General features: G+C 41.7%; 1 protein-coding gene across 1 annotated transcript in view; it reads right to left on the bottom strand.

Annotated features, from left to right (window-relative positions):
• Positions 1-26,589, bottom strand: part of Reck (reversion inducing cysteine rich protein with kazal motifs) — a 66,882-nt gene extending 40,293 nt beyond the window's left edge. The window contains exons 1-6 of the mRNA XM_026786606.1: positions 26,447-26,589; positions 14,381-14,439; positions 11,272-11,346; positions 10,256-10,292; positions 8,223-8,308; positions 6,181-6,228 (exon numbers count right to left, since the gene is read on the bottom strand). Coding sequence (XP_026642407.1) covers positions 6,181-6,228; positions 8,223-8,308; positions 10,256-10,292; positions 11,272-11,346; positions 14,381-14,439; positions 26,447-26,546 — 405 coding nt within the window. The 5' untranslated portion in view covers positions 26,547-26,589. The remainder of the gene's footprint in view (positions 1-6,180; positions 6,229-8,222; positions 8,309-10,255; positions 10,293-11,271; positions 11,347-14,380; positions 14,440-26,446) is intronic.
• Between the last annotated feature and the right edge of the window lie 88 nt (positions 26,590-26,677).

Genomic DNA, 26,677 nt, shown 5'->3' with positions numbered 1-26,677 from the left:
TCTCTCTCTCTCTCTCTCTCTCTCTCTCTCTCTCTCTCTCTCTCTCTCTCTCTCTCTCTCTCTCTCTCTAAGGCTAATCTTCTGAGAAGTATCTCTCTGGCTTTTCTCACTGTCACCTTCTTTAAAGAAAACCATCAAAGAACTAGACCGAAGAAAGGAAGTAAGGGACAGGAAAACTGTCCTGGACCTGGAGCAGAAGCCGAGAAAGGAGGGAGCAAGCAGGAGCATGGAAGGCTGAAGGCAGCTTGTCGCACTGCACTTCAGTGGTGTGAACAGCAAATGGGAAGGCCACATGCCAGGTCAGTGTCAGGGAAGTCTGGCTTTAAGGTATGACATGGATTTACAGACCTTGAACTGAACTAAAACTGAACTCATAAGCCATCAGCAAGTCCCTGGACATTTTACTACCTCCCATCGTTTAACAATACTTATTCTGACAATCAAGGAAGAAAAGAGACATTACATTTGTTTATGCTGTGGAACATTTGTTTAATGATGCAAAGATGTGTTGTATTATCTTACACTGCATTTGTTTAACTCTGTGAAGCTGTGTTACTTTGCCTGTCTAAAACTCCTGCTTTAGCTGAACAGCCAATAGCTGGGCAGGAGAGGGACAGATGGGACTGCCGGGCAGAGAGAATAAACAGAAGGCAAGAAAAGGAGGAGAGGAGGACTCTAGGGGTCAGTCACTCAACTACACAACCAGACTCAGAGTAAGAAGTAAAGAGAGGTATATAGAATAGAGAAAGAATAGAATGGAGGCAAAAGGTAGATGGGATAATTTACGTTAAGCCAAGCTAAGATTGGGCATTCACAAGAAAGAATAAGTCTCCGTATGATTATTTGGGAGCTGGTTGGTGGGCTCCTGAAAAGAGTTAAAAGTAAAATCGGACTCTAGGTGCTCTGCATGTTATTTCAGGTTCTAGCACTGTACGCCACGAGCCTTTTCATGACCTGTCCCATACTTCCCAGTGGCTCAAGGACCATGTTTGTGAAAAAACCCAGGAGAATCTGAGAAAACTGTGTGTTTGTTTGTTTGTTTTGGTTTTGCTTGTTTTTGTTTCTATTTTTATTGAGGCAGGGTTTCTCTGTGTAGCCCTGGCTGTCCTGGAACTCTCTCTGTAGACCAGGCTGTGATTCTGAGGGAATAATCAAGTTAAAGGTTGGTTTTGGGAGCTCCTAGAACAAAACTTGGTGATCTCACTCAAACATACATAACTCTTAAAGAAATGTTATCTAAGGTGTTTTTTTTTTAACAATTACCTATTTGTATGTGTGTGTTTGTGTGTATATATGCATGTGTGTGGGTGAGTGCATACCACAGCATGAGTGTAGAGGCCAGAGGTCAACTTACAGAAGCAGGTTTTCTTTCTACCATTTGCATTCTGTGGGTGGCAAGCAGTAGTTGTGCTCACTAGCAAGCGCCTCTTTCCCCACAGAGTCACTTTCCCAGCCCAGACGTTCTTTAAGCACCAAAAGAGGGATTCTTTTCAGGTACTTTTTCAGGGAGTGATCAAATGAGAAAAGATCATCAGTCAGATCTTTCACTCTTAGCAGAAATTCAAAACAAAACAAAACAAAATAAAGAACAAGAAGGAAAGAAAAGAAATTCCTAGGGCATGGTGATACACATCTCCAATTCCAGCACTTGGAGGCAGAGGGCAGAGACAGGCATATCTCTATGAGTTGAAGCCAGCCTGGTCTACACAGTGAGATCTTATCTCAAAGGACAAACAAAAATCTTTAAGAAATCATTATTTTTTGCGTGTGCATATGACGTTCATGTAATGTATGTGCATGTGTGTGTGCACATGTGTGCACGCATGCAGTGAGTAAATGAACAGTGCATGTAAGATGTGAGAACAACCTCTGGTGTTGATTCTCACCTTCCACCCTGTTTGAGACAGTTTTGGTGGTTCCCTAGTTGCACATGTCATGCTAGCTGAGAGTGAGATTCTGGAGATCCTCCTGTCTCCCACTTTGCCCTGGTAGTACTGGAATCACAGACATGCACACTTTTGAGCTGCTTTACCTGTGTATTCAAACTCAGGTTCTCATGTTTGCATAAGCATTTTATTCACTCACCCACCCTCCAGGCCCACTGAATTTTCAGTTAGCATAAAACAGGTTTCATTGTGACAGTGTCTCTCACACACTGATACACATATATGTATATCTGTGTTATGTGTGTGCACATATTATTATAATTTGTTCTTACTTGTCCCCCTACTCAGTCAACCCACTCCCTCCGCTCAAACTATCATAACGTTGCATTATTTCCTGTAATCTTTTTGGATACACAATTCTAGGTTGATAGCTATTTTCTTTCAGAACAATGTAAACATTGTCTTCTGGCTTCTTATGTTGCTACTGAGACAATAGCAGTTGGCCATCTTTGAAAGAGAAGATTTTTTTTAACTTCTTATTGCAAGAATTTTTTTAATGATGTATGTGTATAATGTGTGGACTGGATCTCTTGTAGCCTGGGCTGGCTTAAACTCAAAATTCAGCTGAGTATGACCTTTGAACTCATGACCTTTCTCCTCTATCTCAGAAATACTTGGATCACAGAAGAACATCCCCAGCTTCCACTTTATTTTTATTTCTTCAACTAAAATTTTATTAAGTTCTTTCCCAATTCTATGTGCTCTGTGTATTTTTAGGATTCTGTTTCTTAACCATATTAAATATCTGTATGGTCTGCATGTGATCGTTTCTATAGCAGAAATGCCTTGAGGTCTGGCTGTTCTCTGATGACCTTATTTTCTAGTAAATTTTATTGTGACTTTTTTTAAAAACTGGGTTGCTTATTTCCCTTAGACTCTTATCTGCAGAGAGGATCTATGTTACTTGTCTTAGGCATCTAAGAAAGGACTATGATTTTAAAATCATTTTTGATACATAGGACCTTCAAGCACAGGACGATAGTAAGAGTATTCCAGGACACTGGGTTTAAACGATTAGGTAATTATTCCACATCCTTGGACAATGTCATCTACATCCAACCCATCATGACAAACCCTATTAACGATTCTTCATTTAAATCTTTGAATTTCTCCTCTCTACCCGTCTTTAAAGTGTTGATTCTTTAAAAAGTTAGTTGCTTTTATATAAGTAGAATCCTTAATATACCTTTGACAACAGAATATAATAGAATCTTTACAACTATAAAAAGTTCCTTTTGTCTGTGTATTGTGCACACACAGTTGACTCACAGAATTCTTACTGCTCAGCATTCTAATGACATAAACTACCTCTATTATAGGACCCCCACCACCACCACACATACCTTTTTATTTAAAACTTGGCAGGTTATGGTGACAGATGCCTTTAATCCCAGCACTCAGAAGGTAGAGGCAGGTGGATCTCTGTTAGTTTGAAGTCAGCCTGGCCTACAGAGTGAGTTCCAGGACAGCCAGGGCTACATAGTGAGACTGTCAAGTTTTGTCCTTCTCTTTGCCCCTTGCATGAGCCACATGCATTTTTCCTAGCATGCCTTTGGTCCACAGTCTTACTAACCAACCACACCAACTCATCATTGTTTTGCAAAGTTTTTCCTGGAACTCCCAAAATACTGGCTCTACTTATGATTTCCTAAGTCCTGATGCATACAGTATATATTTAAAATAGTAGTTTTAGGCTTATTTATCATAATTTATATGTATAAGTTTATGCATGTATTGTACTTCGGTATGCCTTGTGCCTGGAAAGGCCAGAAGAGGGCATCAGGGAGAGTTCTGTATGGCCCTGTGGGTGTTGGGAATTGAACCCAAATCCTCTGAAAAAGCAGGAAGTGCTCTAAAGTATTGACACATATTTCTAGCCCCAGTATATATTTTAACTAATCTGACTTAATTAGATAAACTCCTTTATTAAAGAAGTTAAGCTATAAACATCTTAACTAAAATTTTGTTTTGTTTTGAGATAGGTTCTCAGCATGTGTCTCTGGCTGGCTTGGAACTCACTGAGATTCATGTCTCCGCCTCCAGAGTGCTGGGATCAAAGGTGTGTACCACCATGCTCAGCTAGGTTTGGGATTTGTCTTTAAAGATTTATTTTATGTAAATGAGTGCTCTATTGACTTTAGATCCCACTATAGATGGTTGTGAGCCACCACATGGTTGCTGAGAATTGAACTCAGGACCTCTGCAAGAGTAGCCAGTGCTCTTAACTGTGGAGTCATTTCCCCAGTCCCCTTAGCTAGGTTTCTAACTTAGGTCTGACTCTGAAGTCTGTGCTTTTTCTAGTTAGATAAATCTGCCTTTCAAAATTTCATTAATATTGCTGATGTTCATTAGAAACCAGACTATAAAATCCGATGTAAAATGCTCCATATTTAGTTGGATTATCTTAGGTTGGTCTGAATAAAACAGAATCTTAAGTGGCAATATAGTCTTTATTTATTAAAGTAAATTTCCTAGGAAATTCCCTTAAAGGAACCAGGAACAGTTTTCCAATGAAGATAACAGGATCTTCTGAATGTAACCGCCCAGTCTCTAAATCTCTACTCAAACTACCTAAGATCTGTTCTTCAGGGTAAATGTGGCCCCTAAAACCACAACATGTAGGGATTCATCTTACAACTATCTTAAGGCTAAGGAAAAGACATTAAAGGCCCATTTTATAATTTTTTTTCTGATGTTAACAGAGAACCAGCAAGATAAATAGACTATATTTTGCCAAATTTACCCAATTCACCTTAGAGATCACAGATGGTCCTATGGCTAGACTAGACTTCAGCTGGGATTTGCTTTGGGTGTAAAATGTAGAACCAGCTTCCTGAATTAAAGTTCTGCTGCCTCTCATTATTTCTAAATAATATGTAGGAAATCAAACCGAGTTTTGAATTATGTTGAATAATTTGAGCTTATAATAAAAAAAATAAGGAAGAAACACATTCTATAGACTTTTGAAAAATAGTTGCTGAATTAATTCTACACCAGATAAAGAGAGGCAGGCAGGGGTGAAATCTGCTCTTATCTCTACCGTAGCACAGTGTTTATCTCTCTTACCTTTCCTGTCTCGGCCTTCATCAACACACTGCAGACTTCCTAGGGCAGTGCAGAAATCCAGACAAGAGAAGGAAGCACACTAAAGTAATGGAGGACAGGCTACAGGAGATGGACAGTGTCAGACATCATGTGGAAGAAAAGAAGGAATTGTCACAGTTAGCCACGTAGTCAAGAGAACCCAAATGGTCATTTCAAAGGTAGAGGTAAGAAAACATTTAAAGAGGCTCTTTACTTCTTTATAGCAGTTTTTTTTTTCAACAAGAACAGAGGGAAGCTGAAGTTAACTTGAAACTTGTCTTCAGAGAGCAGATGTAACTTAGCCAACAGAACAAAGGGACAAAGGATAATCAGACTCTGCAGTCTAAAAATGTTAATGAAGAGGTATAATTACAGACCCCAAGAAAAGAAAAAATAACCAGAACTTTAATATGGAAGTATCCAGGAATTACTGTTTCTCCAGTACACAGATGTTAATGGGCTCCCCACTGTCCAGATAGTAATGTGACAAAGGAGACGTGCATTCAAGTCTCTTAATTACATGACCGTACACTCTGAAAAGTGATACAAGTGTCACACTTGATGATGGGGTTCCAGAATATGGGCACCCAAAGGAGTTTCGCACATGTGCATGGGGCAAACTGCCTCCGCTGCTCCCACTCCACCATTTGCCCACTGGGGACACAAAGCTGGAAACCCATCCGGAGACAAGGGTTTCAGATGTGCAGCATTTCCTCAATACGGGTGTTGAAGTGTGAAGTGCTCATCTTAGCAGTGTGAGTTTCTTAGTTTACATTTCTTCTTGATATGCAGTTTATAAAGATGGACACCAAGATGGGTCCACAGATAAAAAAAGGGCAAAAGAGGATAGAGAACCTATAAAAAATGATTTCAGAATCTTAGTACAAGTGGCTTTGTTAAGAAAATACTACAGATGAAATCTTTGAATGAGAGATTTAAAGAATTTCTTTAAAATTAATACTTAATTTCAACAAACCTCAAAGTCAAAACACTTTAGAGAGTAAAAGATGGTTTTTACCAAGGCTAAAATTTCTGCTAAATTAGAATGCAATTTATTTAAAAATAAGTAATTTTTTTTAAAATTAAGTGATTTTGTCAGTTCTGAGAACACTGGAATAGTCTATCCAAATCTGACAAATAAGACACATACCTCATATTCTTTTCTGCAAACTTTGGAAATATCATTCTTTGACGATGCCTAAAAGCAAACAAAAATCTTCATTAACTTACTATGCATGCTATTTATTTTATATAGGACACAAATTAGTGTATGCTAATTGTTGGTTTACTATTCTTTATTCATCAAAGAAAACCTTATACTCAAATATTTGGAAGTTCCTAGAATACAACAAATCTTACACAATGTTTTAAAACAAATAGCACTCCAGCACTTACTTAATATGCAGAGCTCCGGCCTAAGCTCTATGATTTGTTTCAATCTCACATAACAACATGGTTCTTTTGTTATTTTGGAAACTACACAACTTTGAAGGAAATATAAATCAGAGGTCTTTTAAAAAGCTGAATTCCATGCTAGTGAATTTCCTTGTGAAGCTCTGCCAGGGCACTTACATTTTGCTTTTTCTTTAACCCTTCATATTCAACATTTTATACTATCTCAAGCCAATTTCCTCAGAACAGCACCCCATATAACGGAGAGCGCAGCTGCAGAAGCACACAGCAGCAGTCAATCAGCCACTCCTCTGGTTCCTTCTCAACAGTGTATGAAGAAGGCACTACCCTCTCTATCGTCAGAGGCTGAGCTCAGAAACACAGCAGGTTACTCATCTTAATGAAGTATGTGCTTGCAAAACAAGGCAAAGCAAATCTGCTGCCAAGCGGTTTTTCTTCTATACGTCATCAGGTTCAGCGTAGAGACACTGCTCAAGAGTCATGGGATCGCATCCTTTATTTCACTTCCTCCTATTCTGTCACCTAGTCCCGTGCAATTTTTAGCAAACTAACTGATAAGGGTGGGGGAGGTGTAGTTGGGGAAAGGGCAGGAAGAAGAATGGCTGGCAACTGCTTTATGTCCCCAGGATTTTAGTTCAAATCCTATATAACTCAACTTTGCCTCAGCGTTTGGAGGGGAGTAGCAGACAGCTAGGCCATGTGCTGCCCAAACACTGCAGTGCAGGCTTAGACAGCTTTGTGTATAAAAGTGAAGGTGAGGCTGGTACACTGGCTCATTCCGATAACCCTAGCACTCGGGCGGCAGAGGCAGAAGAACTGCTATAACCTGGGACCTGTCTGATCTGCACAGGAGTTTCAGACCAGTCAGGGCCACACAAAGACCCCTCCACAAAAACAGCACACAAGAACTGCAACAACAGAAGGGAAGGTAACACTGGCATCTCACAAAGCCCAGAGCAAGCTCCAGCTATGTTTACAGGTCAGTTTAAATAACCATTTAAACAGCTAGCATCCCAGTTAGGGCTAAACCACCACTTGGAGTAGAGAAGCCAGGAAGCCAATATTACTAAATCCGAGAAGCTCCTAAAAAACATGCAGTGAACTCAGGGGCCTCCCTGAATTTGTAGCAGAGATGCTCCTATCAAAGAGAAGCCAAAGCTTACTAGAGGAGTCCCATGTCTCCAGAGCAGAGACAGGGTAGGGTCACATGCTCAGAGTAGAGCCATGATGAAACAGAGAGGGAAGAGGAGCACAGAATAAGCCTGCCACTGCTCTCATCCAACAGTACCCTAGCTTCACATGACCATTTGGAGCTGCACTGACTCAGCACGTCCTGTGCAAAGGACAAAATGCCTTGGTCCCAATAAACTCTTCTGTGTGTGGCAGAGAGATGAAAGAAAGAAAAATGGAGCTGGACAGATGGCTTAGTGGCTAAGAGCACTGGCTCAATTCCTAGCACACACACATTGGTTCACAACTGTCCGTAACCGCAGTTCCAGGGGATCTGCTGCCTTCTCTGGCCTCCAGATGCACAAGGTACACAAGTGGTACATAGGCATACAGGCAGTCAAAACACCCATACACATAAATAAATAAATTTAGGGAAAGACAGGAAAAGAGAAGGTTGAGGATTATACATGTAGTGGCCGCAACTGAGACATAACCTAATGCTAAGTGGTAGTTTCTGCAGGTCACCTCTCCAAAGCTGCAAAGTAGACAAGGCAGCTAAAACTCAAACTGTACTCCATGGTGCTTAAGAGCCTGATTGCCGGGTGTTACCTGCTTGCATGCCTGTCGACACTCCAAGCCAATAGCCAGTTCACAGCAGCCTAAGCCAACCCAGCCATCAGACTTCTTAAACACACCTGAAAAACAAAATTTTCAAGTGTTTTGGTCTAAGTATCAATGAAGACAAATAGTATACAAAACTAATGGATATTATTACAAGACAAAGTGAATGTCCATGAGGAAACTAGTTCAGACAGCAGGGCCTCAAAACGATTATGTACCTCCCCTGGTCCTAATTCCCAGTGATGTCAGTTTCCTTGGGGTACCACACTACATGACTATTAGACCCTTTGGTTTTATTCCCTTTTGTTCGCCCTGAGCTTGGTCATTCTCAATCCTGGGTAAACAGCATGTCTATGAGAGGACATGCAAAGTAAGGAAAGCCAGGGAGAAAGGCCTTTTCCTTATTTCATACCGTGAATCGCATACAAATAATTCTGATACGATTTAAGCAAATAGTCAAAAAATGAGCGTGTGCATCTTTTGTGTTAAAATATTAAATATGTAGAGTAGCATAAACTCATTATCTTATTTTAAAACTGATACATAGAAAACATGCAGGATCAATTTCTACGAGCCACTCCTGGCTTTGATGGGCACACCTAATCATTTCAAATGACTATGTATTATTTTGGTTTAGTTTGCTTCCTTGTATTCAGACACTCTCACTCTTAGACTAGTGAACAGAATCTGCAGGGATCATAAGCTGTGCGAGCTGTTATTCATAATGCAGTACACTGCTATCCCCAAACACCCAACAACCTCAGAAAATAAAATTATTCAACAAGCTCTTTTGTTATTGAATCTCTACTATATATAAGCTACTCTATTACATGGGATATGAAATTATAAAAAAATAGATAAAATATACAAGAAGCAGCTCATTGTGGAGACTGTAGTTTGGGCTGAACAGACGTGCACTGCTCAGTTTGTTTGCAATGCAAACTTCTGAGAATACTAAGAAACTCTTTCAAGCTAAGAACACAGGGCATATTCCTGTTTCCTAAGCATTGGCTTTAACCAGGGATGGAAAATGAGCTTCAATTCCAGAAGACTAGGAATGTCAGGCTACAGAATTTAGGCTTTATTGCAATGGAAGCAGAAATCCCTGAGTTATTCTTTCTGAAGGAGATGAGAAAGACAGAAATAATGTGCTGAAACATTAATCATAAATTTATAATATATAGTAACTATTAATTATGACTATACAATATTCTATCCCAAGAATGTAGTGACAAAGACTTGAACTAGGAATAGAAGAGACAGATACAAGATCTTGCAAAGGGTGTGTTAATGGGACTAGAAAGAAAAAGCCATCAAAGGTGATTTTCAGGTTTCTGGGCTAGTCATCTTTCCAGCTAACTTTGGTTTTGTATTTCAGATGTTACTTGAATGCTGAGATCCAGGCCATGGTGTCAATTAATCACACAAACGGCCAATTCCCTTCCTAGGGCCGACTAGTTAACAACTTAGCTGCCCAGTGTGGAGAGAGGAGGGGGAGTTCCACATACTAGAGCAGCTGTAGCTCCTACAGCAGGGAAGAGGGAGCAGGGGAGAGAGCCTAAGGTCTAAAGCCAAGGTGACATTACAAGGAGGTACAGTCAGTAAGATCACACGTTACAGGAAACTCAGAGTACAAACGTTGTAGAATATTATTTAACTATACAGAGATGTGTTACATTTGGTTTCGCTACAGAATATGACTGTAACTCCGTAAAGGAGACATTTGTTTGTGCTGCATTTGTTTAACTATGAACAGATGTGCTGCTGTTTCACCTTGCCACAAGGCAGAAGCGAGAGACCCACCCCAACAAGGCAAAAAGGAGTACCAGCTCCTGCAAAGTCGGCCCCTGAACACACAGGTGCCATGGTGTGCATGTGTCCATGTATATATGTTCATGCACACATGTGCATGCACACACACATACAATGCAATAAGAAATAAATCATTTTTAAAATCCTATATACAAATCAGGTTTAGGACTATGGTTCAGATTTTACATTAGTAAAATTAATTTACTTACCTGGCAAAGATGAATTCATACAACTCCAAATTTCAACCTGAAATTGTAATCACCAAAATGCTTTTATGCAAATAACTAGCTTCTATACATGATAATCTCTACAGAAATTATACACAGTTAATTGGATTATGGATGAAACCATATAAGCATAGGGCTAACTCCATATTTAAAAAAATAAAAATAAAAGCTGGGCCAGTGTGATGGTTCAGTGGGTAAGGGTAGTGTTGCCAATCTCTGGGACTCTCAGACCCTCATGGCGGAAGGAGCAAACCACCTGCACACACTGTACTCTGATCTTAACGCATTTGCCATGGTGTACACACATGCGCATGCATGCACACACCAAGTGTAAAAATGATAACTACTGCATATGCCTTTCTTGTTTTTCCATTTAAAGTACCGGGAATGAGCCAGGTTACTCGGGTTTCAAGCACAGTCAGCACTGTCTGACCTTCAGCACTTCCCTCTTGCACACAGCAGAGGCCACTATATCTACAGTTCTCTCACAGAAGCTTGTGCGCTCTTGGCCTGGCCCACACACATTTCACACAAAGAAAACAGCCCAAACCCTGGAGACATGTCAGACTTCCTTATTCAGACTTCAGGCCATGTATCAACAAGAGTGTGACAGAAATGGAGGGTTAGGAATCAGCCACATATTTTCTTATCTCAAATTCAATTTTCCAAAATCCAAATAAACATTGAATTTAGTTATTATGGATTTCATAAAATTAGTCAAATCACTGATAGAATTCTAAATTCTAGATGAAATACAGCAGTGAAATTTAAAGACTGGAATACATTGATAGTTAAGACTATTGTATTCCCAGGCACTAAAACAAGGATAAAAGGCGAAAGACACTAATCTATTTAGCAGTTCATAAGAAGATTATTTTGGGTTTAAAATTTTATTCTGATCACATATTCAACCACTCTTGAGAAGTGTGATAAATCTAAAAGTAACTCAGCCCATGGCTTCATGTATACAAAAGCTGTCACAGTGATGTAGGGCTTACCATCGTTTCTGGGCAGTAGTCTGGGGCTCTCTGCAACAGATGTTTCAGTCGGGATTCACTCTTTGAGGAGAAAATCTATTTGACAAAAAAACCCAAAAAACAAAAAAATATAACAAAACAAAACAAAAAGACAAAAACCTTTGAGCTTTCTTTCTGTTTCTTTTTTTAAGAAAGAAGAGTTTTCTAAAAGTATCATCCTCTAGATATCCCAGTTTCCTCGAAGGCTATGTTTTATAGAAGGAACTTTGGGAGGGTTTTAAATCGAGCTGAGGTAAGATCTGTTTTACACACTTGTTCTCACTGTATATCCCAGGTTGGTCTGAATTCAGGATCTCCTACCTCAGTCTCCAGAGTGCTAGCATTATACACCCAGCTTTTGAGGTAACATCTCTCGTAAGATTATTTGATTAATTTGGGAAATAATCACGAAAAATCCAATCACACCAAGTTGAAACTCTTTTCTATTACCCTAATGTGGAGAAAAACAAGCTAAATAATACTATTATTATTTAGCCACTTGTCTCCATAACTAGCAACTATAATTAAAAAGTAACAGGAATTAGAATATTACCATTTTGTAATATCTAGTGAATTAATGCATTTAGGCAATTATCAACAGTAACTATTAAACATCACAAGAAGGGACACCTATATCTATTATCATTCAGAGGGAAGACCTGCCAAACAAAACAACCAAAAAATCTTCCAGTTTGATCAAAGAGTCTGGCTTTATTTCATAAGGCAGATGCAAATCAAATGTGGTTGTTCAATTTAAATGTAAATCAAGCAAAATTAAATAAAAATAGAGTATGGGGACACACACCTGTAACTATAGCGCTTGGACTAGACTAGACCACATTGGCAGTGTGTACTATCATACCACACCAAGGGGAAAACTACATTGGATAGAGTGGTACAGGCCTGTAACCCTAGCCCCTGGGAAGTGAGAGGAGGAGGCCATCCCTGGTGCATGAGTTTGAGTCAAAAATTAAATAAATGAAAACTCGAGTTCCAGGTTTCTTAGGCACATTTCAGGTATGTGAGGGCTAAGTCTTGTTTCTCAACTTGACTACATTTAGAAGTAACTAAAACCCAGGTATCTGTGGAAGATTTTTCTAGGCTGTACTATTTGAGGTGGGAGACCCACCCTTAATCAGGATCATCTGTGGTCAGAAGATTCACCCTCAATCTGGGCCACACCTGGCGGCACCCCACATAAGATGACATGGAGAGGAAGCTGCTTTCTGTCTGCTTGCGCTCCCTTTCACCTGAGTTCATCTCTCCTGAGCCATTCCTTCACTCACATTGGATGCTGCTTCCTCAGGGCCCCAGTGTGGACCGAAAACTGACAGCTCTTTCAGACCTCCCTGGGTCTCCAGCACCAACCCAAGACTGCCAAGACCTCCAGTCTTGTGGACTGAACAACTGCAGGATCCTTGGCTTTTCTGTCGGGAAACAGCCACTGTTGAACTACTCAGACCACAGCCTGTAAATCTGGCACTCTCTCTCTCTGTGTGCGGGCAGGAAGGAAATACAGAGAAAGTTATACTTTTAAATAATCTCCTGGGGGCTGGAGAGATGGTTCAGCGATTAAGAGCACTGGCTGTTCTTCCAGTGGACCTGAGTTCGGTTCCTACATGGCAGCTCACAATCATCTGGAACTCATGTTCCAGGGGATCCAACACCCTCTTCTGTCCCCTGCAGGAACCAGGCATGCAAGTGGTACACAGACATACATATCGGCAAAACCCTCAAATGTAAACATAAAAATAAAAATAACTTTCAAAATCATCTAGTTTCTCCTCTCTATTCCTCAAAAATAACAAAAGCAAACACAAAATAAATAAAAAAGTCCAAGCTCCCGAAAAAAGTTAGAACACTGGTGAGATGGGCTGAGAGCATAAACCATACCCTCTGAGAGCGCACAGCCTGTCTGGCCTGGCATCACAGTTGTGTCTTAGTGGCTAAGGATGGACCGCACAAAGAGGGATGCTGAGCACTCAGTCTCCCTTCCTCCAATCACTGGTGTGGAAACTTTAGTAAGTTAGTTAACTCCTATATCTCAATTTCTTTACTTACAAAATGAAGGTGACATTGCCTCAGTCTATTACTACAAATATTTGCATAACGACTGAGATCATTACTTCTCAAGCTCTAGAGAACTTCTAAAGCTACACAATAGCCCTAAGATGATGAAACAAAAAAGCTAAGACTTTACAAAGAGATATTGCTTCAGTAGAAGTTGCATAAAAAGGCTCAACCAGAAAACAAAATCTTAAAGAGCAAGACAATGAATCCGTGGTCTTCACAGGTCTAACAACTATAAACACCTTACATTTGCTTTAACTATCTCAGATGTGCACTATAATTAGTATCAGCAGCTTGATTACTTTAGGACTCATTATAGACAGTGAGATTATTTGTTCCCGTACCCTAGCAGGGGCTTGGAATAAGCTCAGCTGGAAGAGAGCTTGCCCAGCATGTCCACAACGCCATGTCCTAGTTCCAGCACTGCATGAAGTAGGTGTGGTGTACAACAATAGTCCCAAGCCTGGATACATGAGACACTGTCAGTGAAAAATCCCCAAACAAAAATAACCCGAATTAAATCTTAGCATGTTATCTCTTTAGAATAAGGGCTCTGTCACATCTAACCACAATACCATGACCAAGGTCAGGATCCCAATACTGATGGAATACTATCAGTTTATGTCCAGGTCATAATCAAATTTCACTAATTCATCTCACTAATTTTTGTTATGAAATTTATTTTTTATTCCAGGATCATTCAGTGCACTTGGCTGTCAAGTCTCTTTAGTAAATCTGATCTAGAATCATCCTTCAGCTTTTCTTTGCTGAATAACAGTAGTCTTTTTAATATAACTGATATGTCTAAAGAGTATAGGCCATTGTTTCAAGGGACCTCAATCTGGGTCGGCCTGACTGTTCCCTTACGACTCAGGTTATGAGACTATGATTCTTTTCAGTGCTTCAGGTCAGCTAACACATTATTTGTGATGTAAACTATAAGTTGATGTATAAGACTTTTCCAAAAACAAATTTAATAAATGACTTATCTGATTGTTCCCACAATTATTATCCAGCTTACCTGTTCACATACATCACGACACATTTGGTTATCCTTTGAATGATTACAACATACAGCACCTAGGGAGAAAAGGAAACAAGACGTCTCACGGTTAAACAACATCATTGTTCAATAGGCTGTTTTTTTGTTTTCTGTTTTTGAGACAGGTCCTCCTGATATGCACCATAAGATGGCGTCCAAACTCCTCATCCTCCTGACTCAGCCTCCAAAATTCTGGTGTTAGAGGCTGTACCTAAGGCATGTACTATCATGTCTGGCTGTCATTACTCATTTTAACTGGATCTTCAAGGTGCATCTATTATAACCAAGATGCCAAAATAGAGACATGGTCTTTGCTCTAGAGAAACTAATAGGAAGGAAAGACTGTCACATGATAAAAGTAGCTACTATTATTGTGTACTTTCCTTCTTCTTCTTCCTCCTCCTCCTTTTTTTTTTTTTTTTTTTTTTGGTTTGTCTTTTCAAGACAGGGTTCTCTGTGTACCTTTGGTGCTTGTCCAGAACTAGCTCTTGTAGACCAAGCTGGCCTCAGACTCACAGAGATCTGCCTGCCTCTGCCTCCCTAGTGCTGGGATTAAAGGCGTGCACCACCACTGCTTGGCTATTGTGTACTTTCTATGTGATACATTTTCTACTAAGCTTGCTTATATATTTTTCAGTCATTAAGATTACTACAGACAATATTTTGTTAACTGTAACACAAAGCTAAACTGGTTTTAAAATAGTGAATTTTGTTTAGGACTTGTTGAGTCTAAGGTTCCTGCAGGATATTCTGATGGAAACTCTGGTAGAGTCCAGAGTCAAAGCTTGGAGTACAGCCCAGCCTAAAGATCCAAATGCACACTTTCTGCCATTTTCTAAGGAGGCAGCTCTCTCTTCTCTCCCCCCCCCTGCATCTTTGTCTCTCTCTTTTTGTCTCTCTCCCATTCTCTCTTCCCTTACCCATTCCTTTAATCTCAATAAACTCCACATTCAAAAAAAATTTCAAATGTGCAAGTCATGAGTATACAGCGTAAAGGGGTAGGATGCTGCCAGGTAGTTTCTACTGAGAAGTAAACACAGCAGCAGAGCCTAATGAACAGCCACAGCTGAGCCACATGAGGGACAGGAAAGGGGGCTGAAATAGAGGAGAGAGGGCAGCCACTGAGCAACACACACTACAAGGAATGTTAGGTGCCCACAGAGACAGAAGACAGATTGAAGCCTGGAAAAGAAAATGAGTTTGCTTAGAAAGCCACCTGCTGGCTGGTTGTGGTGGCCCATATCTGTGAACCTAGCATTTGGGCTGAAAAAGCAGGAAGACTCAGAATTCAAGGCCAGCCCAAAAATAAATAAATAAATATTAAAAGCCACCTACTAAACATCTCAGATAATTTCTTTTTATTTATTCACTTGCTTATTTATTTTGCATGTGTGAGGTGAAGGAAAGTAGTCAACATATGGGAAGAAAACTAAGAAGAAGAACTGTCAACAGAAGTTCCTTGAAAAAGCCACCTTTAGTTGAATATTCTACAGACTGATTAGGACTTCCTGATTGTGGTAAACCCAATTATCTTGAGCTAGCTTTAGTCCTTAAGAGTCTTGTATCACCCACCTCTGTACCAGATATGATATCCTTTGACTATCACATAAAATCTCTGGAATGTATTAATTTAGCAGATCGTTAACCAGCTTTAACTAACTCGCAAATGAAAAGTGTAATCAAATAGCATCTGAAACCTAGAGTAGAAATCTCCCCTCTCTGCTACAATCAACTGACCTACTGTCCCCACTGACATGTTTAGTAACTGTAAAAGCTACTGACTCATTACTTTCTCCTGTAGTCTCACTATAGAAGTTTTTCCACAGTGGACCGTATCATCTAGGGTAACCGGAACTCATGCTCCTGGGCCATGGTCGCTCACATTTAGCTCAGAACATACTATTTCTTATTCCCTTTGGAGCAGGAACATGTTCTGCTTGCCAGAGCAGCACCCACGAAACCAAGCTAAGTAGAAAGTTTCAAGATGGTGGCATGTGCTACACACTGCTGTCAGGTGAGGTGGCATTCCTGTTAGTCACAGTATTTAGGGTTCTAAAATATACTGATATCAGTGTGAACCAGTAAAGGCAAGACCCAGTTCAAGAAGTACACACTCCCTCTTCCCAGGATTAGGCTGTATAGTGAAGAATCTGGGTGGCTTTTGTTCTAGCTCTTGAGAGGGAAGATGCTAGATCCTTGGAATTTCCTCAACAATAGGTGAGCACCTCTGTTATGATAAGAAGTAACCCAACTGCAAAGCTTCAGGGTAGGGACTAGTCAGGTCTAAAAGACTAGCCTGCGACTGGAGGATTGGGATTTGAGTCATTTATCAACTTGACCTCTCAGTCACTGGTGGTGGTGGTGGGGAATAGAGAGTGAATTCAACCACTGACCAATAATTCAGTTAATCCTACACAATGGAAGCAGATAAAGACTCTGACACAGAAGTTCAGTAATGCTTTCCTGGTTGGTGACTAGGTTAATGTGCTGGAGAGATTATATATATGTAAATGGACATTGATTCTGCTGGGTCTGGTGGCATTGCCTTTAATCCCAATAGTAGCATACAAGGTCAGCCTGACCTATACAGCAAGCTCCAGGCCAGCCAGGGCTGTACAGTGAGACCATTTCAAAACTAAACTACACACACACACACACACACACACACACACACACACACAGAGAGAGAGAGAGAGAGAGAGAGAGAGAGAGAGAGAGAGAGAGAGAGATTCCCTGAGAATCAAAAGGCTGCCAAGCTCAACACTGGAAACAGTTTCTCCACAAAGCAATGGTGGGGCCTGTGGTCTTACTGGACAATTGGTTTTCATGAAAGACTACTGTGGGAGAGCTTTCTCGTAGGAATTCTATATGAAGAGCTTCTGTGAGTTCTCAGTGTGTGACTGAGAGACTCGCAAACACAGCCTGGTGTGTGATGCAAACCGGCAACCCCAGCACAGCCTGGTGTGTGATGCGGACCCGCAACCCCAGCTCTCAGGAGCCTGGGCAAAAGGAACAGAAAGGCGTTAAAGGCCAGCCTGGGCTACAGAGGAGGTTGAAGAGAAAAATTTTAAATCTAAAAATGGAAAGAAAAGTCTAAACACACACACAAACACACACACGTCACTACGTTTCAGAAGGAAAAAGTGCCTTGTATTAATTAGTCTTACTTTCTCCAGGGAAGGCCCAAGCATTCCTGAGACCCTCACGGCAGCGCTGCACCTCCAAAGGCTCTGCCTGCAGCCCCGCTGACGGCGAAGGCCCCTTATCTGACCTGTTGTGCTCTAGAAACTGGCACTTTCTACTGCCCTCTAACACAAAGGTCATATGAGGGCAGAAAATGCAGCTGATTTTGAGCAAAGATAACTCAGGGTAACATATGGTCCCAATAAACATGGGCTTAACAAAAAGAAAACAATCAGACAGACAGGAGTCTGATTTGGGCATAGAAATTTGTGGAAAAAAAAAAGTTCTTGAAGCAAAGGTCTATTTAAAACAGTCACAAAATATACTCTAATAGCAACTGGAGGGTTTATATAAAATAAAATACAGACCCCTCCATTTTACATTCAATAGTAAGGGTCAAATTTATTGTGGCGTGACTTTCAAATGAGAAGTTTCCAGAAAGAAACAGCACCTTCAGCTGACCGACCCTTCTGCAGTGCTGACCAACAGTTCGCATCAGTGACAGTGGACAGGTTAGAGTATCGCAGGTCCAGAGCCTAACTACAATTTATCTTGGGCTATCTTTAGCCCCTAAAGACCCTGTGATTATTAACTTAACAAAATCCTAGTTTCCACAACCCAAAGGCTAAGAACGCCACCATACAGTATCTCAGGCCTACAGAAGTTACTGCTTTGCTGCAACCCACCTACTTGATGTTTCCACCAATGTATTTGAAAGTGCCTTATTTATGACTTTCTTTGCTCTACTGCTATAAAAACTTCACCAAATTGTTACAGCGTTGGAACATGGAATTTGGGGTAACCTAAATCTATGTTCCTGGGCCATGGCCACTTTTATGTGGCTTCAGAATAAACTACTGCTTATCCTTTTTGAGGTGACAGTTGTGTTTTTGTGTTGGCACAAAGCTAAAACTAAAAAAAATATATATACACACAAAAAAAGAAAGAAACCACAAAATTTGAAAAATAAAGATGAAAAGGAAAATGATTTCTACTCCAATTGTCCCACCGCAATCTCTGCTGACATTCTGGCATATTTCCTTCTAGCTTTTCCAAAAGCTTTTTCTGGTACTTCTGACAAAATAGGATGAAAGAGGGCAGCCTGGAGTCCTGCAGTAATAACCCCTTTCCCTCTCAACCGAGCATTCCTCTCTAATAGTACACTTCCGCCCCTGGGAGGGCTGCCACCTCCAACAGACCTGGGAGCCACTGCCCCATCACACTGCCCCCGCTGATTGGGAACAGTAGACATTACTGTATTAGTGAACACTTTTCTTACTTTTAAACAAACAAAAAAAGCCTTTTTATAATCTTTAACACTACATCCTTTTCAAGAAATAAGTGTATACCTATATTCCCTTCATATGCTTTCACCGAGGATATGAAAAATCTGAATGCAATTCAAGTAGCAATTAAAGGACTTTATCTTCTTTAGAATAATTAAAATGGATTAACTGGGTCATTATTCAGCTATAACTGGGGTGGCAGATGAGGAGGGGAACAAACAATGCACAATGCAGTGCTTAATGTTTTCTACAAGGCAAGCTACTCCAGAAACACTTTGTTTTATAATTTGATTCTAATTTGCTTATTTGCTAACCCAATTTGTTGTAGTTTAAAGCTCTGCTCATTGCCATAAAAGGGACCTGGACAAGGGGAGAAACGTTCAGATAAAGCCCGAGACTGACATGAGAGTAAAAAGCACAGGTTTTACCCTCAGTGAAGACACACAGACGCCATCTTGCAGGCTTGGTCTCAGACTCCGATTATAAAATTAATGAAAACCAATGGGAGATGCTAACGGCCTCGTTTGCTGGCTTTAAGAAGGAACTGGTGTAGTCTGGGAATATTCGAGCAGAATTATCCAATGATCTGAAGCACCAAGGCCTGGCTGGGGCTGGAGACCACAAGCAAACTACAGGAGGCGAGTGGGCACAGGCACACGCTCCAGCTACACTCGGAAAGTGCAAGGCCAGAGAGCATGTAAGGAAGCAGATACACACCATAATCTAAAAATAAACACCATTAGAATTACAGGCTTTTTGAAGTTAAAAGGGATTTTGCCACAGAAGCCTCCCAAAAGCTGTAATTCAATTTTGTCATTGCAAAGCCTTTCTTGCTTTCTATGCCAAAGAAAACAGGTCCTCCAATAAATACATTCTAAAGAACTACTAAAACAGAATATGTACATATGTACATATTCATATATATCCTACACTACTGATAGAAAAACAGAATCTGGGCTAATACCAAAATTATAAATAAAAAGATAAATTCTTATTTTCAGTATGTGAAATCTTTTAAGTAAAGTTTGACTTTTAAGACAACTTAGAAAGTGATAATCACTAAAAATATTTAAATAACTGTAACTTTAACTTATAAATACAGCCATGCAAACTGTCTCACTTACTCCCTAAAAAACATATAAGATGAGCACTGTGCTACAGACCTTTATTTAATCTTAGCACCCAGGAGGCTTGGGTAGGAAGGTCACTATGAGTTGGTGGCAAGCCTGGGCTACAATGCAAGACTGTCTAAAAAGACCATTTAAAAGCCCCTCCACTCTCCCCCAAACAAAGAAAGATATGCATATATATGTATTTATTTATATATTTTATCAGCCAAGGAAGAGCCAAAAGTAAATGCTTAACCATATACCCAGCACACAGTCAACACTGCTAGTGTCTTGTCACGCTCCATCTGTCTAGACACACATAACCAGATGCACAGTTTGTTTCTGCATTACAGATCACCCCCACTGCTTGTCAACACTGCAGTGTCCTCATTTGGTTCTTATACCAATAAAAGTTCCACGTTATTTCTCCCTGTTTTTAGAGATACGGTGATGTCACTCTTAATCAGCAGCCTATCTCCTGCTGGTCGAACTCTAAATTTCCACATCTTTTCCTAGTTTTCCCTTCCTTAAACTTTAATTATTTTAGTGAGGAAAATGTACATCTACTTGATCTCATCTAACCCACAGTAAGTCTTTCTTCTTTAATTTGGCTGTTGATTTTCTGGTTAATCAAAGTGTCAGACGTGGAACCTTTAACCCTCGTCTCTTCTCCGTTGTTTCACTTGGGTATCACACAGTGACTGTAAGCCTCTGGTACACTGTTCAGTTAAAATCTGCTCACTGATTAAAAATTAACATATCTATTATATTATGCCTTTAAACTTTATTTATTTAATGCGTATGGGTGATTTGTCAGCATGTATGTATGTGCACCTTGTTTGTGCAGTGACCATGGAAGTCAGAAGGCGTCAGATCTCCTGGGACTGGAGTTAAGATGGTTGCAAGCGGCTACCTGGGTATTAGGAATGGAAGAGCAGCTAGTACTCTTAACTGCTGAGTCATTTCTCCAGCCTTCTTGTTAATTATGCCGCCCAAAGGCTTATTTTATTTATTATTTATGTGTGTGCGTGTCTTTGTGTGTATGTTATATATAGGTGGGTGCTTACAGAGGCAAGAAGTGGGTGTCAGATCTTCTGGAGTTGGAGTTACCTAATGTGGGTACTGCAAAAAGAACTTGGGGCCTCAGAAGAGTTGCAAATGCCCAAAAGCACTGAACCATTCCTCCAGCCTCATATAATTGCCTTTTAACAGGAAAGAAAGTACAGGGCATCGTCTCTCACTTCATCATCTCAGTACTAAATTACAGTGATGCTCTCATAATCCAGGAATCAGCTTGATTTAAAATATATCTATAACTGGAGTCAATCAAGTGCCCAGAAGGTAAGCAGCCACTGGTGACAGGCTTACAGGGTCAACAGACTTGGAATTAGGGATGCTGATGAGCACACAGAAAGTGCAGGAGCAAAGAGGAAGTGTAAGAAAGGCACACAGCAGCATGGTAGGGAAGGGCTCTCTCACACAGGCTGCTCTGAGCAATTTTCCACTTTCTCTAGGGCTCTGGAAGGTAAAGAGTGTGCTGAAATGCCCCACCCCTGGTGCACGCAATTTCCTTAGATGCTACATAAGAGCCCCGGATCTCAGCCAGCTATCTCGTTTCCATTCCTCGTCATCAGACGCACCTAACTCAGATAGTCGCTATTAGAAACAACTAGGGGTGACTCTTCTGAGGATCCTAGTTGTCAGGATTCTTGGGGAATTCCCTTCCTCATTCTCCAGGGCTCCCATCAGAAACAAGGGATCTAATGGTGCAAAACTTAGTTTCTAATGACATTTCTTGGTTAGAATGTCTCTTTCAATATTATATATATATATAAAATTTTGTTGACACAGGGTTACATAAAGCATGCTAACCTCCGCCTCACTATATAGAAAAGAATGATTTTTAAATGCCTAGTCTTCGTGCCTTCATCTTCCAAGTGCCAGTATTCAGGTGCGTGCTATCACACCTAGCTTTAAAGAAACCTCATTTATATGTGTGCACACACGTGGGCGCACATGTTGGGAGGTCAGAGGTTGATGGCTGAGGTCCTCCTCAGTCACTCTCCTTTTCTTTGAGACAGAGGCTCTCCCCGAGCCTGGGCCGTACCAGTGAGTTCCAGGGATCCACTTCTTCACCCACCACCCAGGACCCAGTGCTGGGATTACAGACATATGCTGGCGCATGACTTTTCGTGTGAGTGCCCCAGCTCTGAACTCAGGGCTTGGGCATGCGTCACAGGTACTTTACTGACGGAACCATCTCTAGTTGTCCTTGTGTGCCATCCCCACCCACTTGCTTTTGAGACACGTTCCTCCCACAAAGAGCCAGGATGGCTTGGAACTTGCTATAAGCCCAGGTGGGTTTTAAACTTGCAATTCCTCCCCTCACCCACTGAGTGTTGGAATTATGAGCACATGCCACCATGCCTGAATCTTGGCAATATTCGTGTTATCTCCAAGCTTTGTAGCATTTGCCATATCACGTGCTACATGCTTGATGAAATCAGTTTTTTTTCTCAAATACATTCTTTAGACTTGAAATTTAAATTGATATGTGCTAATTAAACCATGTATTAGCAATGTAGACATTCTGCAATTCTTAGAGATTTATGTGTTTCATTTTAAGACATGGTCTCATTAGGTGGCCCAGACTGGGCTCAAATTTGAAATCCCCCTGCCTCTCTACCTCCTTAGTTCTTGTATTACCACTACATGCCACCATGCTTAAAGCTCTGGTGATGTTAAAAGTCTGAGCTTCCCACTGAACTGTAAGCCCCACAAAAGGAGAGAACATGTCTATTTTTCCACACCACTTTGTAACTCGGGTTGTGATTTCCAGCACTATTAAATAGCAGCTTAACAAAGACTTGGGGCACTCAGCTACTCCTAATATCTATCTTCAACACATACAAAGATGGACTTCTCTCTTCCTCGACTCTGGCCCCCGGCACTTTCCAGGGCTGGGGACTGAACTCGGGCTTTGTGCATTCTAGATGCTCTACCTCTGAGCTACATCCTCAGCCCCCAATGAAACTTTTGGCTCTGTTCCTGCCTCTCCTGCCAATCAATTCTCCCCAGTACTGCTTTCCCCATCTTTCCTACCTTAGAAAAGGGCATCACTTTTATCAAGCTCTTTAAGATAAAACAAGCAATAACCTGTAATTCTTCCAACATTGCCCACATTGATCTGTCAGGATATCTTGACTCCCTTTTACTTCCACAACTTCCCAAGTCACCATTATCTTCTTTGAAATATTGGAGCTCTATTGTTGTGGTTGTGGTTTTTTTGTTTTTGAGAAAAGGTCTCGTTATGCAGCCCTGGCTGTCCTGGAACTCACTGTGTAGATGAGGCTGGTCTTGAATTCACAGGGCTCCACCTGCCTCTGCCTCCCTAGGTCTGGGAATAAAGGCTTGGGCCACCCACACCTTTTTGAAACACTAATGGATTTCTAGTAACTCTTTACTCTTTTATATATAATTACTACTTTATTTCTATTTTATTTCGGGTTTCAGAAAGTGTGATCTGAAATATAAATCTATGGGGCTGGAAAAATAGCTCAGTGGCTAAAATATACATCAAGCCATATCTCCCTTATGTAGAATTCTTGATTTCTCTTCATACACAAAATAAAACCAGATGGTTCCAGCAAAGCTAGGCACCATCTAGCCCTAGCCTACACTCTGGGTCTTATGGCTCTGTTCTTCCTACGGTAGAGGAACTCCAACTACGGTACGCCAGGACAAACTGTAGGATCGGGTCTGTCACTAGCCCTTACTCTTTCCACATCATGGGCCAAGATAGTCAGAGGGAAGAAAATCTGCTTCTTATTACTTTCCTCCAGATAGGCGTTTCCTTTTCCTAACTTAAAATTCATAACATTCTTTTCCTGGATTCTAGGCTATTACATAATCCCTCAAATGTCAACTCCTTGAAACTTGGCCTTTAATGTTACCCGTCTTTCTCTTTTTTGTATTATTACAAAACATCTTAAATAGAAACAGAGCCACTAAGGTGCTATAGACACAGACTCCGAGCCTGCAGCGTGGGCTCTTGTCCCATCCTCTAATGAGACGATCAGTGAACAAGCTACAGCACACCCTTATCTTCACCCCAGGAGCAGAAGAGTCCGGGAAGATAGCGCAGAAGAGGTCAGTGACCTGGAAAGCTTTGTACCAGAGGAGACAATCTTGGATGGGGATAATGAGAGGGAAATGAGACCGTCTGAACAGGACTACAAACCAGGCCTTCACTGAAACACAATTTAATAATTGTGTTCTCAATTTCTGCTTCAGACCTTCTACAGACCCACAGTGAAAGCTTTTGTCCATTATGTTAGCCAATGTCCTTCACATAAGAAACCCACACTATATGCTTCCCAGAATTTAGTGTGAGAAATGAGACTCGATTTACTATCGAACGTGGAATTAACTCTTTTTATCAAATAATGTAAACCGTATGAAATCACAGATGTCTTGGAGATGGAAGGGCTACTGGAAATAACTAGCCCAGTGTGTTCCATAGTGTTATAAAGAAAGTTAAATAGTAGACGATTTTCTTCTTTCTACAGCAGTTTTATTGAGATGTAAATCACGTCTTGTGAAGTTTACCCTTCTAGGGTGTGTTAATTCAGTTATTTTCAGCACATTCAATTATACAACATTTCTATCACCCCCAAAAGAAACTCACATCCAGCAGGCATTCCTGACGCCTCAGCAAATAAGGGTCTTTGTCAAAGGACTTCTCGGGTCTCTTGCTGTGAATGCACAGGACGGGCTACAGTGCAGGGTGTTTCACTCACACTCGCACGTTGCTTCAAGGTATCACTCTGTGATCCATGCTGGCCTGGGTCTTGTGGCATTCCTGCCTTAGTCTTCCAGGAATTACAGGTGTAAGCCACTACACCTTGTTTGTCCAAATACATTTAAGAGCTAGCATTTTGGTGTCTGCTATGCTAAGTGCTACCTCAGCTAATGTTCACAGTAAAATCTCAAGGAGAGGTTCTCAGTCTTTCTAATGTTGCGACCCTTCATATTGTGATGTGCCCCAACTATAAAATTATCTTATTGCTACTTCATCACTGTAACTGTACTACTTTTGTGAATCATAATGTAAATATGTGTTTTCTGATGGAGTTCGGCCACCCCTGTAAAAGGGTTGTCGTGTCCCACAGGTCTGAGAATCGCTGATCTAGACAATACCATATATAAAAGTGTGAATATTAAAGTTAAAAAGATTAAGGCTAAGTAACTTGCTAAGGTTTTCCTCGAGGCCCTACTCTACAATAGTAGGAGATAAGAAAAGGCAGCTAGTATTCTACAGTTCATATCTTCGGGCTAACAAGAACACAGAGAGGTAAGATGAATTCGTCAAGAATTTATAACATTCTTTCTTTTCTATTATTTTCCTTACTAGTGTATAGCTAAATCTAGAACTCAACTAGTTAACTAATCCTGACAAAATCCCTCCCTTCTTCAAATGCCTGCCTTTATAAACAAAACAACAACAAAAACCCCACAATGTTAACATTATAGACTTTCTTAAAAACCTTGTTGAGACTGAGTTTGTTTTTCGCTATGCACCTCACCCTCTATGCAATACACTCCTCCGTTACATCCGTCATCCCAGGTATCTTTTGATGGCTAGTATAGGTAGTAGGCACTTGGTCTTTCTCATCTTCTAGGTGAATGTCACCCCCTCCTCTGTGCCCCTGCAGCCTCGCTCTCACTTCTTCTCTGAATATGTTTGCCTGAATTGGAACTCCTTCGAGCTCCTATCTTAAGCCACCTCTCAGGCCGAGGTCTCCCGGGAAGCACAAGTTAGTGTCAAGTCCGAAAGCTGAGCAAGGGCAGGAGCATCCTAAGCGGGCAAGCTTCCTACCCATCTCTGATGGAGGTAACTGCTTGCTCTAAGAGAGCCCAAGAACAGTCTCTGCTCAAGGCGGCCGGCCGGCCTCAGGGTGATTTACCAGTTTGTAGTCACCCCCGTCCCAGCCCCCGGGGATCGGACGGACAGTGCACCCACATGGCAGCCTTGTGGAGCTCACCGCCACTCAGGCCAAGTCAGTCAAATCAAAAATGACAACAACTGTCCGGGCAGCGGTAAGAGGGCGGCACCTACGAATCCCGTCCGCGGGTTAGGGCGATCCGGAGCCCAGGCACCTCCCTGCTTTCTGACAGGGACCCGGGCCAGGCACCAGGGTCGGGCAGGGCAAGGGGCCCCTGTCTGGGAGGTGATACAGCAAGGCCTCGAACCCAAGTCACCACCCCTCGGGTACGGAAGATCTCCAGCGCAGAGACGGCAAGGAAGGGGAGCGGCCTCCGTCCCGGCCCCGCGCTCCAGACCCGCAAGGGTCCAGGCCGCCCGCGGGTCTGGGGGCGCGCGCACCCCGCCCCCGGCCCCGCGCCATCTTGGGGCGCTGAGACGCTCGCTCGGGACCGCCCCGCCCGTGGCTCCCGCGGCTACTCACCCGCGCTGCCCGGAGCCAGGCCCCCCGACACCTCCGCGACCCCCGCCGTGGCCAGAAGAAGCAGCAGAGCGCCTCGCGGGGAGGCCCGGACGCTCGCCATGTCCGGGCCGGGCGGGTCCGAAGCCGCGGGATGCTCGGACCCAGCCTGGCCACCGCAGCCACTGGCACCAAACCCCGCCCCCAGCTCCTTCGGCCTCGGATGATTGGCTGCGGCGCTCTGAAGCCCCGCCC

This window comes from Microtus ochrogaster, linkage group LG5, assembly GCF_000317375.1.
Source record: "Microtus ochrogaster isolate Prairie Vole_2 linkage group LG5, MicOch1.0, whole genome shotgun sequence".
Taxonomy (NCBI): Eukaryota; Metazoa; Chordata; class Mammalia; order Rodentia; family Cricetidae; genus Microtus; species Microtus ochrogaster.
The sequence above is the reverse complement of the archived record's forward strand: the minus strand, read 5'-3'. Positions and strand labels throughout refer to the sequence as shown.